The following is a 19,440-nucleotide window of genomic DNA, read 5'->3' as shown; positions in this document are numbered from 1 at the left end:
GGACCAGAGCTGCTCCCCAGCTGCCCCATAGCTGCACCCATGGGTGTCCGACACCCCACCCCAAACCCACCCCTACGGCCCCACAGCAATCGGCTCCCAGCTCCACAGCCACGGCCCCATAACTGCCACCCCATAACCGCCACCCCATAACACGGGGATTACTGAGCTGGGGAGCACCCATGGGTGCCCAACACCCTTCCCCCACCCCAACCCCACACCTCCCAGCCTCACAACCCCACATCGAGGCAGCACCCATGGGTGCCCCACACCTCCCTGCACCCCACATTCCTCCCACCCCAAACCCAACCCCTGTCCCACAACGAGGCAGCACCCATGGGTGCCCCAACCCCACATCCCTCCCACCCCAACCTCACACCCCACAACCCCCCAGCCCCAACGGAGGCAGCAGCACCCATGGGTGCCCGTCTCCCCCCTCGCTCTCACCGGCCGGGATGTCAACCCGCGGCGGGAGCTGAGCGCGGAGCAGCAGCGCGTGGAGCAGCGCGGCGCACAGCAGGCGGAGCATCGCGGAGTGCGGGGCGGCCGTGCGGGGCCGGGAGCTGCGGGACCGGGAGCGGAAATGGAGCGGGGGGGGGAGGGGGGGGAAGCCGCGGGGTTCTCCGGGCCCCACGCGAGGCGAGGAGTTCCGGAACTGCGGATGGATGGGGGTTGGGGTTGGGGTTGGTTGGGGTTGGGGTTGGGGTTGGGGTTGGTTGGGGTTGGGGTTGGGGTTGGGGTTGGGGTTGGGGTTGGTTGGGGTTGGTTGGGGTTGGGGTTGGGGTTGGGGTTGGGGTTGGTTGGGGTTGGGGTTGGGGTTGGGGTTGGGGTTGGGGTTGGGGTTGGTTGGGGTTGGGGTTGGTTGGGGTTGGGGTTGAGGTTGGGGTTGGTTGGGGTTTTGGGGGCTCCTCCTGCACCCCCAGCCCCACACAGAACCCAACGTCTGCCCGGGTGCCGCCCTCAAGCTGGGATTGCTGAGCACCCATGGGTGCCTGGCAGCCACCCCAGCCCCACATCCCTCCCACCCCACACCCAACCCCACAACCTCCCACCCCAACCCCACCCCTGAACCCCATAACCCGCAGCCCCATAACCCCAACCCAACCCCGCAGCCCCACATGAAGTAGCACCCATGGGTGCTCCCCATGGAACACCCGTTACGACGATGGGTCGCGGTTCCCCCTGACCCCACAAGTCGCCCCATCGCGCGCCCCATAGAGCGGCCCCGGAACCTGAAAGTCCGGCCGGGAGAGAAACCAGCAGAGACACGTCGGGGGGGGGGGGGGCGGCCCCACAGAACCGGGTGGTGTGGGGCAGAGGTGGGGGGAGGGGGGCGGGCGAGGGGAAGGGGGGAAGGGGGTCTCTATGGGGTGCTGTATGGGATGGGCTGTGGGGTGTGGGGCTGAGTGTCACCCTATGGGGCTGAGCGTCACCCTATGGGGCTGAGCGCCATCCTATGGGGCTGAGTGTCACCCTCTGGGGCTGATGTGGAGCCGTGGGGTTGTGGGTCTGGGATATGTGGGGCTGGGGGGGGCAAGTGCCCCCTTCACTTTCTCCTGTATCTCCTCTTCACCCCATAACTACTCTGCCCCACACATCCACACTGCGCCCCACATTCCCCCCCCCACCGCCCCACATCCCGGCAGCCCCATAAGCGGCTTTGTGCCCCCCCTTCTCCCCCCGGCTCAATGGGGCCCTGCAGCCTTAATCCCCCCCGGCACGCGGGGATGGGGGGCACTGCCGCCCCCCCTCGGATCGGGGCTCTGCCCCATCGCCACACTGCCCCCAAAGTGCCCCCCCCCCGAGTGCCCCCCACACAGTAGCCCCCCCTCCCCCCCCCAGCCCCACACAATGCCCCCCATCGTAACCGAAGTGCCCCCCCAGCCCCCAATTCTAGTGGGTGTAGGACCGCCCCCCCCAACCCAAAGCTGGACAGACCCACATCACTGCTGGGGGGGCGGGGGGGGGGGTCTGTATGGGGTGGGGCGGGGGGGTTCTGTATAATGGGGGGGGGGGGCGGGGGTCTCTATGGGGGGGGGTGGGGAGATTTGTATGGGGTGGGGGCGGGGGGGGGTCTGTACGATGGGGGGTGGGATGGAGGGGGTGCCTATATGATGGGGGGGACTGGGGGGTCTGGATGGGGGGGGAGGGGAGCTTTCTCTATAATGGGGGGTCTGTATGGGGGTGGGGGGGGGCTGTTTGGGGGGGGATGGGGGAGGTCTGTATGGGGGGCAGAGGAGGGGTCTGGATGGTGGGGGGGGCAGAGGGGTGGTCTAGATGATGGAGGGGTCTGTATGGGGGGGCAGGGGTCTCTATGGGGGGGGGAGATTTGTATGGGGTGGGGGCAGAGAGGGGGGGTCTGTACGATGGGGGGGGGACTGGGGGGGTCTGGATGGGGGGGCAGAGGGAGGGTCTGGATGATGGGGTTGTATGGGGGGGGTCTGTGGGGGGGGCGTGGGTCTCTATGGGGGGACTGGGGGGTCTGGATGGGGGGGCAGAGGGAGGGTCTGTATGATGGGGGGGGCTGAGGGGGGGCACCCACCTGGCAGCGCCCGCAGCCGCAGCGCTCGGCGCCGGCAAAGCGGCTTTGGGATCGCGCCTGAGCGGCGGCGCCTGGCACGGACGTGGGGGGGGGTGGGGGGGGGGGGGTCTGTGTCCTTCGGGGGGGTCCCAACACCCCAGGGGGTCCCTCGGGCTGATTTCAGCTCCCTGCCGCAGGCCCCCGGGGGGTCCCGCCGCCTTTTGGGGGTCCCGGTACCCCGGGGGGGGTGACGTGGGTCTGATTTTAGCCCCCCCGGCGTGGCCCAGGGGGGGGTCCCAGTGCCCCGGGGGGGGAGGGGGGGGGTCTCACGATTGGGGGGGGGGGGGGGTCCCATTGACTCCGGGGGGGTCCCGTTGCCCCCTTATGGGATCCCAGCGTCCCGGGGTGTCCCATAGCTGTGAGGGGGGGGCTCCCCATTGCCCCGGGGGGGTCCATCGGTCCGATTTTAGCCCCCCCCCCCCCCCCCCCCCCCCCATGGGACGACCCCAGACAACCCAAAAAGAGCCCCCCCAAAAATGCCCTCCAAAAAGGGGGGGAATCTGGAGCCCCCCCAAAATGGCCCAGAAAAGGGGGGGGGACCCAGAGCCCCAACAAGATGTGAGGGGGAGGGGGATTTGAAGCCCCCCCAAAATGCCCCCAAGGAAGGAGGGGGGGGGGAGAACCGAAGCCCCAAAATGCCCACAAAGATGGGGGGGACCCGGAGCCCCCAAAAATGGCCCCCAAGGAGGGGGGGGATCTGAAGCCCCCCAAAAATGCCTCCAAAAGAGGGGGGGGAGCCCAGAGCCCCCTATAAATGGCCCAGAAGGAGGGGGGGGGACCCGGAACCCCCCCAAAAGGTGCGCAAGGGGGGGGGGGGGGGACGTGAAGCCACCCTAAAGTGCCCCCAAGGAAGGAGGGGGGGGGGGGGGGGGGGGGGGGAACAGGAGCCCATTAATGCCTCTACAGAAGGGGGGGGAGCCCAGAGCCCCCTAAAAAAGTGGCCAGGAGGGGGGGGACCCGGAGCCCCCTCCAGAATGCGTCCCAAGGTGGGGGGGGACGTGAAGCCACCCTAAAGCGCCCCCAAGGGGGTGGGGGAGCACAGAGCCCCCAGCAGCACCACAGGGGCTCCGTTCTGAGCCCCCCCCCAACGCGGTTCGTTCACGCAGCGTCAGAGCGAGGCGCCCGTGCGGCAGAAAAGCTTTTATTCCATTCTCTGTATACAGACTTCTCTCTTTTTGGGGGGGGGGGGGGGGTATAGAAATAGAGCCTCCGTTTCCCTTTACAAAAAGAGGGGAAGCGGCGCCCGGCGCTGGGGGCGGAGCTCCGTACAAAACTCGAATAGAAAAGAGAACAAAAAAAGGCGGTCTTTGGTTCGCGCTTCTTTGGGACGAAATGAGCCCGAAATGAGGAGCGGGGCGCGGAGCGGCCGGGGGGCTGCGCTACATCAGGATGCAGCCCTGCGGAGCCGGAGCCTGCGGGGAGACGGGAGACAGGAGTGAGGGGGGGATAAAAGGGACAGGAGGGACAGGAGGACAGGAATGGGGACAGGAGGGAGAAAAGAACGGGTAACAGGGACAGGAGAGGGGACAGCAGGGATGGGAGAGGGGGATGAGGGACAGAAAGGACAGGAGGACAGAAGATGGGACAGAAGGGACAGAAGGACAGGAGATGGGACAGGAGGGACAGGAATGGGGACAGAATGGACAGGAGGAGCAAAAAAAGGATAGAAGGGACAGGAGGAATGGGAGAAGGGACAGAAGGAAAAGCAGAGGGGACAGGAGGGACAGAAGGACAGGAGATGGGGCAGGAGGGGACAAGAGGGCAGGAAAGGGATGGGAGAAGGGACAGGAATGGGGACAGGAGGGACAGAAGGGATGGGAGAAGGGACAAGGGACAGAAAGGACAGGAGATGGGACGGGAATGGGGACGGGAGAGATGCAGAAGCCGGGAGCAGCGATGAAGGAACAGGAGGGGAACAGCAGGGGACAAAGCGACACAGGAGCACCGGGTCACGTGACGCCCCCCCCCCAATCCCCGCTCCCCCCCCCCCACGCCCCCCCCCCACTCACGTGACGCCGGGGCCCGGCGCCGCCCAGCACGTAGGAGCGGCCCAGCAGCCCCTCCCCGATGCCGCCTCCGGAGCTGCGGTAACCGCGGCTGACGGTGACGGTGGAGGTGGACGAGGACGAGGAGGCGACGGCGGCGCCCGCTTTTGTCGGCCGGCTGCCCGCAGGTCCCCGCACAGCACCGTGCGGGAGCGCAGGTTGTATTCGGCCGGGTCTGCGGAGCCGCTGCAGCCGGGCTGGGGGGCGGAAATTGGGGATAAAGGGGGGGACGTTGGGGATATGGGGGGACGTTGGGGAGGGGGGGGGGGGGCCTTGGGGATAGAGGGGCTCAGAGTGGCTACGGTGGCAACCCAAGAATGGGGGGGACACAGACCCCCCTCCCCCCCCCCCACAAAAAAGTGCCCCCCCCCAAGGAGGGGGGGGCATCCAGTGCTGCCCAAAAGTGTCCCCACCCGGCTGGGGAGTGTGGCACGTGGTGCCCCATAGCGCCCAGTAGCGTGCAACAGCGGCCCCATAGCACCCATTAGTGCCCCATAGCACCCCATAGCATCCGTTAGTGCCCACCGCACCCAACAGTGCCCCATAGCATCTCATAACACCCAATAAAGTCCCATAGCACCCAATAGTGCCCCATAGCACCTCGTAGTGCCCCACAGTGCCCAGCAGTGCCCCACAGTTCCTCATAGTGCCCCATAGTGCCCAGCAGTGCCCCCCCAGCGCCCCCCTGCACTCACATGGTGGTGGCGGTGATGGACGCTGACTTCATCGTCCTCGTCGTCGTCGTCGTCGTCGTTGATGATGACGGTGCGCACCAACTTCCGCATGGCCACCTCCTGCACGGCACCGCGGGGGGCTGGGGTCAGCGCTGGGTTGGGGGCTGGGGTCGGGATTGGGGTCATGGCTGGGGTCGGGGTCAGGATTGGGGTCGAGGTTCGGGTCAGGGTTGGGGTTGGGGGTCAGGGTTGGGGTCAGGGTTGGGGTCAGGGTTGGAGTTGGGGGTCAGGGTTAGGATTGGGGTCAGGGTTAGGGTCAGCCACAGCATCACGGGGGGATTGTAATTGAGGATTGAGGTCAGGATTGGGGTTAGGGTTGGGGTCAGGGTGAGGGTCAGAGTCAGGGTTGGGACTGGGGTCAGGGTGAGGGTTGGGGTTGGGTTCAGGGTCAGATTGGGGTCAGGGTTGGGACTGGGGTCGGGGGTCAGAGTTTGGCTTGAGGTCAGGGTTGGAGCTGGGGTCAGAGTTGGGGTCAGGGTCATAGTTGGGGTCGGGGTCAGTTTGGGATCAGGGTGAAGGTCAGAGTTAGAGTTAGGGTCAGCAACCACGTCACAGGGGAGAGGGGGACGGGATTGGGGTCAGGGTTGGGTCAGAGTTGGGGTTGGGGTCAGGATTGGGGTTAGGTTGGGGTCAGGGTCGGTTTGGATCACACTGGGGTCAGGGTTGGGGTCAGGGTCCCACTGGGGCTGGAGGCCAGGGTCGGGTGTGGTTGGGGTCAGAGTTGGGGTCAGGGTCTGGGTTGGAATTGGGGCTGGTATTGGGGTTGGGATCAATGTTGGGGTTGGGGTCGGGGTTACAGTTGCGGGGTCAGAGTCAGGTTAGGGTCACACTGGGGTCAGGATTGGGGTCAGGGTTGGTCAGAGTCAGGGTTGGGGTCAGGGTCGGATCACACTGGGGTCAGGGTTGGGGGGGTCCGGGGTCCCACTGGGGCTGGGGGTCAGGGTTGGGTTGTGGTTGGGGGTCAGAGTTGGGTTTGGGAATTGGGGTTGGGTTCAGTGCCAGACTTGGGTTATGGTTGGGGTTGGGGGTCAGAGTCAGGTTGGGATCACATCAGGGTCAGGGCTGGGGAGTCAGAATCAGGTTAGGGTCACACTGGGGTCAGGATTGGGGTCAGGGTTGGAGTTGTGGTTGGGGTCAGATTTGGAGTTGAGGCTCAGGGTTACAGTTGCGGGGCCAGAGTCAGGTTAGGGTCACACTTGGGTCCCACTGGAGCTGGGGGTCAGGGTTGGGTTGTGGCTGGGGTCACAGCTGGGGTCAGGGTCAGATATGGGATCACATCAGGGTCAGGGCTGGGGGGTCAGAGTCAGATTAGGGTCATGTTGGGGTCGGGGTTGAGGTCAGGGTTGCGGTCAGGGGTTGGGCTGGGATCCCTTTGGGGTCAGGGTTGGGTTGGGATCACTCTGGGGTTGGGGGTCGGGTTGTGGCTGGGCTCAGACTGGGGTTGGGGTGGCTCTGCAGTGGGGGCTGTGCTCACCCCCCCCCCCCATTGCCCACCTCCCCATTGGAGTTGATGAGGGCGGTGCGCAGGCTGTCCCCGGAGCCCCAGCTGCTCTGCGCCTTCCACACCACGTCGCTGGGGGGCTGTGAGTGGCGCCGGCCCCCGAGGCCCAGATCTGAGGGGGGGAGGTGGCACAAAGTGACGCCTTTGGAGATTTGGTTTGGTTTTTTGGGGGGGGGGGATGCGGTTGCCCCCCCTCAGCGCTCACCGTGACGGCCTGCCCTGCCTTCAGTGTGAACTTGGGGGGGAAGCGGTACGTGAGGGGGGGGTCGTCCCCGTTCTGCCGCTTCACCTGCCAGTTCCCCAGAGCCTGGTCCTGGGGGGGGGAAGAAAAAAGAGTCATCAGCACGCGGCCTGGGGGGGGCTGGGGGGGGGCTGGGACCCCCCCCTCAAATATCATCACCTCTGGAAGGAGGGATTCAAAGCCATCAACCCCACATCTGTGGGGGAGACCCCCCCCAAATATCACCCCCCCGCCTGCACCCCCCAAATATCACCACCCCCCTGGACACCCCCTCCACCCCCCCCAAAACGAGGCATTCAATGCCCTCACCTCAAAGCAGTGAGGCTGTGTGCCCACTGTGGGGCTTGGGATTCGCCCCCCCCCAAATATAACCCCCCTCCCCCTTCACCCCCCCCTCCACTGCCCCTCATCCCCTTACCCCTTCCATTCCCCCCATCCCCTCACCCAACATCCTCACCCCACAGCCCTGGGTCAGGGGTCAGCCCTGGGGTCAGCCCCTGGGGTCATCCCCCCCTACCCACCTCCACCTCCACCCCCCTCACCCCCTCAACCCCACCCCCCCCCATCCCCTAAACCCCCATCCCCCCCCAACCCCCCCAATTCCCCCTCGTTACATTTGTTCCTCAGCTGGACGAATCTCCCTTCAGGTCCTCCTCCATCCCCCCCCATCTTCCTCAGCCCCCCCAAACCCTCCATGCCCCACACCCCCCCGCACAGCCGTGGGGTCAGGGACCCCTCCATCCCCTCCTCCACCCCCCTCCTCCATCCCCTCCTCATCCCCTCCTCCATCCCCCCCCATCCCCCCCCCCCCCACCTCGTTGGATTTGTTCCTCAGCCGGACGAATCTCCCTTCCAGGTCCACCTCCTCCACTCCCACCCTGCCGCTGGTCCTGGCGTGATGGGAGAAGCTGGTGCGGCCCTCCCTGCCGTCGCGGGTTCTCGCCGTCCTCCAGTTTGCGCTTCTTGGCGGAGCCCGGCGTGGAATGGTGCAAACCGGAGCTGCGGCCGGCGCTGCGCTGAGACGAGGGGCTGGGAGAGAGCCGGAGCCTGGGGGGACGGGAACAGGGCTCAGGGGGGGCACGACCAGAGGAGTGGGGCACTATGGGGCACTATGGGGCACTACGGGGCACTACTGGACACCACTGGGCACTGTGGGGCACTATGGGGCACAACTGGCTCTATTGGGCACTACGGGGCACCTTACAGGGCACTATGGGGCACTATGGGGCACTACAGGGCACTATGGGGCACAAAGAGAGAATGGGGGGGTACAAGGGGGACAAGGAAGGAGGAGGGGAGGCACAGACTGGGGGAGGGGACAGAGAGGATGGGGGGATAGAAAGGGGGGGGTGAAAAGGAGGGGGTAGAAAGGGGGGGGAGCACAAAGAAGAGGAAGGGGAACAGAAATTGGGGGGTGCAAGGGGACATGAGGGAGAGAAGGGCACAAGTGGGGGGGGTACAAGCGGGGGCGAGGGGGGGTGGGGGGCACAAAGTGGGGGGGGGCAAGAGAGGGAGTGGGGGGGCACGAAGGGGGGAGAGGGGGGAGTGGAGAACAAAGGGGGGGAGGGGGAGCAGAATTGGGGGGGGGTACAAGGGGGGGTGGGGGGAGGCACAAAGTGGGGGGCACAGAGAAGGAGTGGGGGGGACAAGGGGGAAAGAGGGGTGAAAAGAAGGAGGAGGGGAGGGCAGAAAGAGGGGGGACAGAGATCATGGGGGGCAAAGGGGGAGTGAGGGGGGGTGGGGGACAAAGAAGGGGGAGGGGGAACAGAGCTTGGGGGGGGTACAAGGGGGGGGGTGAAAGAAGGGCACAAAGTGGGGGGGAAGGATGAGGAGGGGGTGGGGAACAAGGAAGCAGGAAGGGGGATGGAAATTCGAGGGGGGGACAAGGGGGGGGTGGGGGACAAAGAAGGGGGAGAGGGAGCAGAAATTGGGGGGAGTGGAAGGGGGGTGAGAGAAAGAAGGGCACAATGGGGAGGGGGGTGGAGGAGGGACAAGGAAGCGGGAAGGGGGATGGAAATTCGAGGGGGGCACAAGGGCGCAAAGAGGGGCGCAAAGGAGGGCAGGCAGAAGGGGGGGGGGCACCCGCAGCCCCCGGCCCCCCCGCACCTCTCCTCCTCGCCCTCCAGCAGCTTGCGGTAGGCGTTGATCTCCATGTCGAGCGCCAGCTTGATGTCCCAGCAGCTCCTGGTACTCGTCCAGCTGCTGCTGCATCCGCGCCCGCATCTCCGCCATCTCGCGCTCCTTCTCCGCCAGCAGCCGCCGGCCGCCCTCCCGCTCCCGGCCCAGCGCCTCCTCCACCTCCCGCAGCCGCGCCTCCTTGGCCGCCAGCTGGGGGCGCAGCGGAGTCACGGGGGGTTGTGGGGGGGGGGGGGGGAATAAGTTGGGGGGCATGGAGGGGTGGAAGGGAGTGGGGGAGTGGGAGGGGATTGGAGGGGGGAGGGGGGGAGGGGGGAGGGTTGGGGGGGGGGAGGGGGGGGGTGGGGGTGAGGGTGGTAGTGGGGGCGTGGGGGGGTTGAGGGGTGTTGGTGGTCAATAAGGAGGATTGGGGGGGTTGGGGGTTGGTGGGGGTGGGGGGTTTGGGGGGTCACAAGGGGATTGGGGGGGGAGGCCCCCGCCCTCCCGCTCCCGGCCCAGCGCCTCTTCCAACTCCTGCAGCTGCGCCTCCTCGGCCACCAGCTGGGGGCGCAGCGGAGTCATGGGGGGGGGGGGTTGGAGTGGTGGGGGGTTGGAATGGGGGCTGGGGGGGGTTAAGGGGTGTTGGAGTGGGGGGATGGGAGGTTGGAGGGTGTGGGGGGTTGGAGTGAGGGTTGGAGTTGGGGGGGGGATGGGGGGGTGGAGTGGGATGTGGGGGGGGGATGGGGGGGTGGAGTGGGATGTGGGAGGGGGCGTGGAGGGTTGTGCTGGGGGGGTTACAGCCAGGTTGGGGGGGGTTGTGGTGGAGGGGGTGGAGGTAGGGGGGGATTGGGGGGGGATGGCGGGGGGGGATGGGGGGGGGGGGTTGGGGGGGGGGGGGATGGGGGGGGCACCCCCCAGGGAGCATCTGGAGTGGGGCAGGGGTTGGGACGACACCACCCGGGGGGGGGGGCAGGGTCCAGGGTGGGGGGGGGTTGGGAGGAGCCCCCCGGGGTTTCCATGGGTCTGGGGGCGAAGGACCCCCCGCTCCCACCTGCTTCTGCAGCTGGCTTGAGCTCGGTGCTCAGGCTGTCGATGCGGACGCGCGTCTGCTGCAGCTTCCTCGTGCGCGGCGCCCGCCAGGCTGCTGTTCCGCTCCGCCGACTGCTTGGCGTTCTCCAGCTGGGGGGGTCAGAGCGGGACGGGGGTCAGGGGTCAGGTCACGGCAGTGGGGTTTGGGTCAGGCGAGGGTCAGGGGTCAGATCGGGGGGGGGAAGGGAGGAGGCAAAACGGTGGGGTTCAGATCAGGTCAGGAGGTCAGGGGGGTCAGATCAGGTCGAGGTCAAATCAGGTCAAGGGTCAGGATTGAGGTCAGGTAGGGGGTCAGATCAGGTCAGGGGTCGGGGTTCAGGTCAGGTGGGGGTCAGGGGTCAGTGTTAGGGTAGGGGTCAGGGGTCAGGTCAGGGTGGGGGGCAAAACAGCGGGGTCAGATCCGGTCAGGGGGTCGGGGGTTGAGGTTGGGGGGGGTCAGGGTCAGCGCTGGGATCAGGCTTAGGGCCGGGTTGAGCTGAGCCCCCCCACCCCACAGCTGAGGCTTTATCCTGCCCCCACAGCCCCACATCTGGGGCTCAGCCCTGCCCCACAGCTGCTCCTCGCCCCCTGTGGCCCCCACAAGCCCCCACCCCACAGCCGCCCCTTTCCCCCGCCTACCAGCCCCCCAGCTCAGTCGCTGACCCCCTCCCCCACAGCCATGCCCTGCCCCCTCCCCACAGCCCCCCCCTCCCCACCCCACAGCTCCCCCCCCCCCCCCTCACTTTGCGCCGTAGGTTTTTCTCCAGCTCATCGCGGTAGTGCCGGATCTGATTCTCGTGCTGCCGCCGCAGGTCCTGCAGCGCCTCGGCCAATTTGCTCTCGAAACTCCTGCTGCCTCCCCGTTGTCGATCTCCACCAGCCGCGTCTCGTGCCGCCGCTTGGTCTCCGCAGCTCCTGGGGGGCACGGGGGGGGTCAAATGCAGTCACTTGGGGGCAGATGGCAGCACTTGGGGGGAACATGGGGGCAAATGGAGTCACTTGGGGGGCAGGTGGCAGCACTTAGTAGGCATGTGGGAGGCAAGCGGAGTCACTTGGGGGGTACATGGCGGCACTTGGGGGGCACAGGCGCCCGCTGTGGGGCAGGGCTGGCAGGTGGCGCCACGCGCCGCACCTCGCTGTAGATGTTCTTTCTGGAACTCGAGCTCCTCCTTCAGGGTCTGCAGGCGGTTCTCGGCATCCACGCGCCGCAGCATCTCGTCCTGCAGCTGCTTCTTGGCCTCGCCCAGCGCGCCGTCCAGCTGCAACACAGCCACCGCTGCAGCCCAGCCCAGCCCCACACATCCCCACATCCCCAGCCCCACACATCCCCACATCCCCAGCCCCACACATCCCCACATCCCCAGCCCCCACACATCCCCACTCCCAGCCCCACACATCCCCACTCCCAGCCCCATGTTTGGGGGTCACACACAGAGACTCCGTGGGATCCAGCAATACTGCAGCCCACAGATCCCCCACGCATGTGCCCCACAGCACCCAACAGTGACCCATAGCACCCAACAGCACCCCATAGCACCCAACAGTGCCCTATAGCACCCAGCAGTGTGCAATAGAGCCCTATAGCACCCCATACCATCCCACAGCGCCCCACAGAGCCCAGTAGCACCCATAGTGCCCCAATAATGACCCACAGCACCCCACAGCACCCAGTACTGTGCAACAGTGCCCAAGTGTGCCCCATAGCACCCAACAGCGCCCCACAGCACCCAACAGCGCCCAGGAATGTGCAACAGTGTCCCACAGCGCCCCACAACACCCCACAGCACCCAATAGTGCCCCATAGCACCCCATGGAGCCCCGTCGTGTGCAACAGCGCCCCATAGCATCCCATAGCGCCCCATAGCGCCCAACTGCGCCCCCACAGCACCCAACAGCGGCCCGTAGCACCCAGCAGTGCCCCACAGCGCCCCACAGCGGCGCAACCTTTGCGCACCCCCCGCCTCACCTTGGCCACCTGCGCCCTCAGGTCCCGCACTTCGTTCTCCAGGTTCCTCTTCCTCACCCAGCGCCGTGGACCAGCGCGGCCTCCTTGGAGTTGAGCAGAGCCTCCAGGTCCTTGAGGCGCGCCTGGGCCGCCAGGAGATCCGCCTCCTTCTTGGCGTTCCTGCAAACGCCGCGGGGTCAGCGGCGCCGGCATCGCCGGGATCGCCGCGCAGCACCACACGGCGCCGCCTGGGGGCGGCCATGACCTGCGCGCCGAGCGGCCGGAAGTGGGCGCCGCCAGACCGGAAGAGGCGGCCGCGTCGACGCCTGTGGCGCCCCCTGGCGGCAGGAGGTGGCGCAGCTCCGTTCCCTCCTCCAACTTCCGCCTCCCGGCCAACGCCCCACGGCCGTGGCACTGCTCTGCCCTATAGAATGGCACTGCTCTGCCCCATAGCACTGCTCTGCCCCACAGATATAGCACTGCTCTGCCCCATAGCACTGCTCTGCCCGTAGATATGGCACTGCTCTGCCCTATAGAATGGCACTGCTCTGCCCCATAGCACTGCTCTGCCCCATAGAATGGCACTGCTCTGCCCCATAGCACTGCTCTGCCCCACGGCTGTGCCTTTCCCTTCCCCACAGCCCCACGTCTGTAGGCTCACCCAGGCCCACAGCCCCCCACGGCTGGGCCTTTCCCTGTCCTATGGTTGTTCCTTCCCCCTGCCCCATAACCCCATGTCTGCAGGCACACAAAGTCACCGCAGCTCCACAGCTGACTTTCCCCCCTGCCCCACAGCTGATCCTCCCCCCTGCCCCCCGCCCACGGCCCCCACAGCCCCACAGCCATCCCTTCCTCCCCCCTCAGCCCCCCAACCCCAAGGTCAGCGCCGTTCCCCTCTGCAGAGCGGGGGAATCTGATCCAAGCCCCCGGCGCTATTTCCGTCTCCTCTATAATAAGAACGGGTCCGACGCCTCCCCCCCACGGCACCCGCACTGCGGGGAACCCCCCCCCCCCAAACCCCACAAAGACCCCGCGGTGCCCCATAGAGCCGCAGTGCCGTGGGGCAGAGCCGCCCCTCGGGTTCCCCTTGGCCCCACGGCACCGCAGGGCTCTGCCCACGCCGCGCTGCTGCCAATGACTCACGGCGCAACAATGCAGCGCCGGGCGGCCGGGAGCTGCGGCTCCCAACTCCGGGAGGGGCCCCAGGGATCCCAAAGTTGTGGCACCGCAGCGGGGAGGGGGGGAAAAGACCCCATGGATCACAGAATGGCATCGTTGGGGGGGAAAAGACCCCATGGATCATAGAATGGCACCATTGGGGGGTAAAAGACCCCATGGATCACAGAATGGCACCATTGGGGGGGGGAAAAGACCCCATGGATCACAGAATGGCATCGTTGGGGGGGAAAAGACCCCATGGATCATAGAATGGCACCATTGGGGGGTAAAAGACCCCATGGATCACAGAAATGGCACCATTGGGGGGGGAAAAGACCCCATGGATCACAGAATGGCATCGTTGGGGGGGAAAAGACCCCATGGATCACAGAATGGCATCGTTGGGGTGGAAGGGACCCCATGGATCACAGAATGGCACCATTGGGGGGGAAAAGACCCCATAGATCAGAAAACCTCGCAGCAGGGGTGGGTGGAAAAGACCCCATAGATCATAGAATGCCATCATTGGGGTGGGTGGGATCCCATAGATCCCAAAGTTGTGGGATTGCAGCAGGGTTGGGGGGGAGGGACCCCATAGATCATAGAATCCCATCACTGGGGTGGGGGGGACCCTATGGATGACCGAACTGCAGGATCGCAGCGGGGGGGGATTGGAGGGGATCCTGTGGATCCCAAAGTTATGGGATTGCAGTGGGGGTGGGGGGGGAGGGACCCTATGGATGACAGAATGCCATCATTGGGGGGGAGCGACCCCATAGATCAGAAAACCATGGATCACAGTGGGGTGGGGTGAAAAAGACCCCACGGATCATAGAATCCCATCACTGGGGTGGGAGGGACCCCATAGATCCAAAGGTGTGGGATCGCAGCGGGGGGTGGGGGGGCAGGGACCCCATAGATCATAGAACCCCATCATTGGGGTGGAAGGGACCCCATAGATCAGAAAACCAGGGGATCGCAGCGGGGGTGGGGTGGAAAAGACCCCATAGATCATAGAATGCCATCAATGGGGGGGGGACAGAATGGATGACATCTGTGGGTGACAGAACTGCGGGATCCCAGCACGGCTGGGTGGAACCTGAAGAGCAGAGCTGTGGGATCAGTGGGGTGAGATGGAAAAAAGGGGGAAAAGTGATGAAAAGGGGAAAAGGGGGAAAAGGGAAAAAGTGATAAAAAGGGGGGAAAGGAAAGGAGGAGAAAAGGGGAAGAAAGAGAAGAAGGGAAAAAGGAGGAGGGAGAGAAAGGGGGAAAAGCAGGAAAAAGAGAAAGGGGGAAGAGGAAAAACATGAGAAAAAGGAAGAGGGGAAAAGGAGAAAATGGGGGGAAAAGGAAAAAAGGATAAAGGGGAAAAAAAGGGAAAGGGGAGAAGAAAAGGGGAAAAAGGGAAAAACATGAGAAAAAGGAAAGAAAACAGAAAAGAATGGGGAAGAAAAGGGGAAAAAGGGGGAGAAAGGGGGGGAAAAGGGGGAAAAAAGGGGAGAAAGGGGGGGAAAAGGGGGGGGAAAAGAGGGGGAAAGGGGGGGAAAAGGGGGAAAGGGGCCCCACGGCGCTTCATTCTGAGCCCTGGGGGGAGAAGGAAAAAAAAAGGCGAATTTTGGGCAAACCGCCCCAAAAACCACAGCGACGGTAAACGGAAAATTGGAGCCGGGAGGAGGAAGGGGGAGGGGGGGGGGAGCGGCTCTGAACGCACAGCGCCACCCCGGGGATCCCAGGGATCCATTCCGCAGCCCAGGGATCCACTCTTTGTGCCCCCCCCCCCCCCCGATCCATCTCCCATCCCCAGGGATCCGTTCCATGATCCACCGTGGATCCCCAGCACAGGAGGATCCTTGGGATGGAGACGGAGCCATGAGGATGGGGGGGCGGGGGGGGGTGGATCCCTGGGGGTTGGAGAAGGGATCCAGGAGGGTGAATCTGCGGGGGCAGATCCCTGGGATGGGGGGGGGATCCTTGGATCAGGGATGGAGGTGGATCCCTGGGATGGAGAATGGATCCTGGGGGGAAGGAATCCCTGGGATGGGGTGAGGATGGGGGCCGGATCCTGGGATGGAGGAAGGGATCCATGGGAATGATATTCCCAAACCAGATCCTGGGGGGGAGGGGGGGGGGTGGGGTTAATGGAATGAGAATAGGATGGAATCCTCAGGAATCCGCCCTTCACCCCACGGATCCGTTCTCAGGATCCACCCCCCGTCCCCGGGATCCAGCCTTCACCCAGGGATCCATTCTCCACCCCCAGAGATCCACCCCCCATCCCAACCTCCTGCTCCAGGGATCCATCCTCACAGATCCAGCCTTCGCCCCAGGGATCCATTCCCTATTCCCACCCCCCATCTCAGGGATCCACTATGGATCCACTCTCCAGCTCCTGGGATCCACATCCCAGCCTCACTCCCTGCCCCAGGGATCCGGCCTTCGTCACCCAGATCCCAGCCCCCCCCCAGGATCCCTTCTGCATCCCAAGGATCCACCGTGGGACCTTGGGGTCGTGGGGCACCGGGGTCAAGGGATGTTGGAGATGGGGGGACTTTGGGGTCAGGGGATGCTGGGGGTCTGTGGGGACTTCGGGGGCCATGGGGCCATCGGGCTGTGGGATATCGAGGTCAGTGGGGCACTGGGGCCATGGGATGTGGGGGTCAGTGGGACATTGGGGTCATGGGATGTGGGGGTAATGGGGCATTGGGGCCAATAGGGCATTGGGGTCATAGGAAATAGGGGTCTATGGGATGTTGGGGTCATGGGATGTGGAGGTCATGGGGCATTGGGGTCATTTGGACACTGGGATTTTGGGGTTGTAGGACACTGGGGTAATGGGACTTCAGGGTCATGGGGACAATGGGGCCATGGGGACATTGGGCTGTGAGATATTGAGGTCAGTGGGGCACTGGGGCCATGGGATGTGGGGGTCATGGGATGCAGGGGGTCAATGGGAACAACGGAGTCATGGGTTGCAGGGGTCAATGAGACTTTGGGGCCATGGGATGTGGGGGTCATGGGGCACTGGGGTCACGGGATGTTGGGGTCTAGGGGACATTGGGGCCATGGGATGTGGGGGGTCAATGGGGCCACGGCACTTTGGGGCCATGGGAGGTTGGGGTCCTGGAATACTGGGGTCAATGAGAACAATGGGGCCGTGGGACTTGGGGGTCACAGGAACATCGGGGTCACAGGAACATCGGGGTTGGGGGTTTTGGGGCCATTTGGGGTTTTGAGGTTCCCAAATCTCAGCCATCGCCACCCCTCCGCGAATCCCCGCCGCCCCACAGGAAGCCATCGGCTGGGGGTCGTCAGCGCTGCAGCTCGTTAGCGGGGGTCCCACGGCCGCACCAACGCCGCCCCCCCCCAACCCCCCTGCGTCGCCCCGCCGTGACTCAGCCCAGCAGAACGGAATGGAAAACCCAACTCACATCCCCTGGAGCTGTGGGGCAGAGGCTGGGATGTGGGGCACAGAGCCAAGATTTGGGGCGGAGAGCCAGGATGTGGGGGAGGGATGTGGGGCACAGGGCCAGGATTTGGGGCTGTAGGTCTGGGATGTGGGGCAGAGAGCTGAGATTTGGGGCTGTAGGTCTGGGATGTGGGGCAGAGCTGCAGGATTGGGGGCAGAGCAGCAGGATTTGGGGCGGTGGGTTCAGGGTGTCGGTTTGGGGCACAGCTGCAGGTTTGGATTTGGGGCGGTGGGTTTGGGGCAGAGCTCTGAGAGCGGGGTCATCAGCTTGGGGTGCAGCTGTGGGATTTGGGGCAGAGATCTGGGCTGTGGGGCAGAACTGCGGGGTTTGGGGCTGAGCTCTGGGGCCGAAGCGAAGGCCGGGGCCGTTGGTCCCTGTTGTGGCAGAGGCTGAAGGGCGGGCACTGGAAATGGAGTTAATTATAAACGGAGTGAAATGAGAGTTGAGTCATAGGGAGAATGGGGGGGGGGGGGGGGGGCAGCTGTGGGGGATGGAAAGAAGGGATGGGAAGGGAAGGAAAAAAGGGAAATGAAGGAAAAAAGGGGAAAAAAAAGGGGAAGGGAAGGGAAGGGAAGGGAAGGGAAGGGAAGGGAAGGGAAGGGAAGGGAAGGGAAGGGAAGGGAAGGGAAGGGAAGGGAAGGGAAGGGAAGGGAAGGGAAGGGAAGGGAAGGGAAGGGAAGGGAAGGGAAGGGAAGGGAAGGGAAGGGAAGGGAAGGGAAGGGAAGGGAAGGGAAGGGAAGGGAAGGGAAGGGAAGGGAAGGGAAGGGAAGGGAAGGGAAGGGAAGGGAAGGGAAGGGAAGGGAAGGGAAGGGAAGGGGGATGAAGCAGAGTGGGAGCAGGAGAGGAGATGGGGTGGAGTAAGGAAGGAGCAGGGATGGATGAGGAAGGAGAAGAGGAGGAGCTGGGATGGAAATGGGCCGGAGAACAGATGGAGGAGGGATGGAGTAAAGGTGGAAGAGGAAAGGAGCAAAGCAGGAGCTGAGGGGGAGGAACGGAGAGAAGGAGCAGAGAGAAGGGAAGGGGGTGGGATGGGGTGGGATGTCAGGATAGGGGGAGGAGCGGGGGGACATCAGGATGGGGGGGTGGGGGATGTTGGGATGGGAGGGGGTGTAGGGGGGCATGAGGATGGGATGGGATGTTGGGGGGTTGTCAGGGTGGGATGGGGGGGGATGTTGGGATGGGATGGGGGGGTCCATGGGGGTGGGATGGGGTGGGAGCAGAGCAGGGGTGGGGATGGGGTACAGAGGAGGAGGGGTGAAGGAGGAGTGGGGATGGGGGAGAGATGGGATGGGGGTGGAGATGGAGCAGAGTAGGGAATGGGATGGGATGGGGTACAGGAGAAGTGGAGGAGGGAATGGAGATGGGGATGGAGGAGAGTTGGGGATGGGATGGGGAACAGAAGGAAGAGGGGAAAAGGAGGAATGGAGAAGGGGGAGAGCTGGGGAGGGAGCAGAGACGCAGTGGGGGCTGAGACGGGAGGATGGCGCCGCGCAGCACAGTGCCGGAAAACCCACAGCGCCGACCCACAGCGCCGCCCCCGGCACAAAGTGCTGCCCCCAGCACCGCTGCTGCCCCTTTTGCCAGCCCCACGTGTGGGGCAGATGGGGCAGGTTGGGGTCATGGCCCCACGGGCAGAGGGTCGGACTGAAGGTTGGCGGAGCCACAGTGTGCAAACATTGCAGCACTGACAGACAGACAGCAGGCAGAGCCTGACCCACAGCCTGACCACAGCCCCATAGATGCACGCCATGGGCACAGCCTGACCCACAGATCTACAGCCCCATAGATCTACACTATGGACACAGCCTGACCCACAGCCCCACAGATGCACACTAAGGGCACAGCCTGACCCACAGCCCCACAGATGCACACTAAGGGCACAGCCTGACCCACAGCCCCACAGATGGGGCCACCTCTGCTCTTCCCTGGCCCACAGCTGGGGATTTCCATGGGGACAAACCGCTGCCCCACAGCAGGGCAGTGCTGGGGGGGCTGGGGACGCCCAGTTGCTGTGGGGCCGTTGGAGGACTTTGTCCCCCCTGCGCTGCACTGCAGCCTTCGCCCCATAACTGCACCTGTGGGGGTGGGGGTGGGCATCCCGCCCTTATAGCACAGTGAGGGGCAGCGTGGGGCCCGCAGTGCTTATGGGGCAGGGGAAGGGGGGGCCCTAATTCCACAATGAGGGATTTGTGTGAGACCCAGAGCACCTGTGGGGCGGGGGAGGGGCAGATGGGGGACGGCACAGGGGGCACCCAGCCCTAAGGGGGCAATGAGGGGCTGTGTGGGGTCCATGGTGCCTATGGGGTGGGGGGCAGCATGGGGGGCACCCGGCCCTAATGTGGCAATGAGGGCTTTGTGTGGGGCCTATGGGGTGGGGGTGATTTGGGGATGAGGGGCAGTATGGGGTCCATGGCGCCTATGGGGTGGGGGTGATTTTGGGGGGGGGGGCTGGGGAAGGATTCAGCCCTAATACCACAAGGAGGGCTGTGTGGGGCCCATGGCGCCTATGGGGTGGAGGGGGGGGGGGCAGCCCTAATACTGCAGTGGGGTTTTTTTTGGGGAGGGAGGGAAAGGAAGGGATGCTGCCC

General features: G+C 65.0%; 3 protein-coding genes across 4 annotated transcripts in view; 1 reads left to right on the top strand and 2 right to left on the bottom strand.

Moving 5' to 3' along the window:
• The window catches only part of SEMA4A (semaphorin 4A), a 28,704-nt gene extending 28,137 nt beyond the window's left edge, over positions 1-567 (bottom strand). For both annotated transcript variants that reach the window (XM_048928954.1, XM_048928955.1), the window contains exon 1: positions 445-567. In XM_048928954.1, the coding sequence (XP_048784911.1) occupies positions 445-526 (82 nt within the window). In that variant the 5' untranslated portion in view covers positions 527-567. The remainder of the gene's footprint in view (positions 1-444) is intronic.
• Positions 1-19,440, top strand: part of SV2A (synaptic vesicle glycoprotein 2A) — a 234,886-nt gene that overhangs the window by 185,617 nt on the left and 29,829 nt on the right.
• On the bottom strand, positions 3,840-11,541 carry LMNA (lamin A/C). Its single transcript, XM_048928982.1, is given in 18 exon segments — positions 3,840-3,990; positions 4,588-4,729; positions 4,731-4,756; positions 4,758-4,820; positions 5,319-5,417; positions 6,852-6,931; positions 6,934-6,970; positions 7,064-7,171; positions 7,914-8,045; positions 8,047-8,146; positions 9,206-9,273; positions 9,275-9,427; positions 10,266-10,283; positions 10,285-10,329; positions 10,331-10,393; positions 11,026-11,136; positions 11,139-11,197; positions 11,415-11,541. Coding segments are annotated over 18 exon segments (1,419 nt in total). The 5' UTR covers positions 11,497-11,541; the 3' UTR covers positions 3,840-3,957.

Source organism: Lagopus muta, chromosome 29, assembly GCF_023343835.1.
Source record: "Lagopus muta isolate bLagMut1 chromosome 29, bLagMut1 primary, whole genome shotgun sequence".
Classification (NCBI taxonomy): Eukaryota; Metazoa; Chordata; class Aves; order Galliformes; family Phasianidae; genus Lagopus; species Lagopus muta.
Note: the sequence above shows the minus strand (reverse complement) of the source record. Positions and strands in the feature narration are given on the sequence as shown.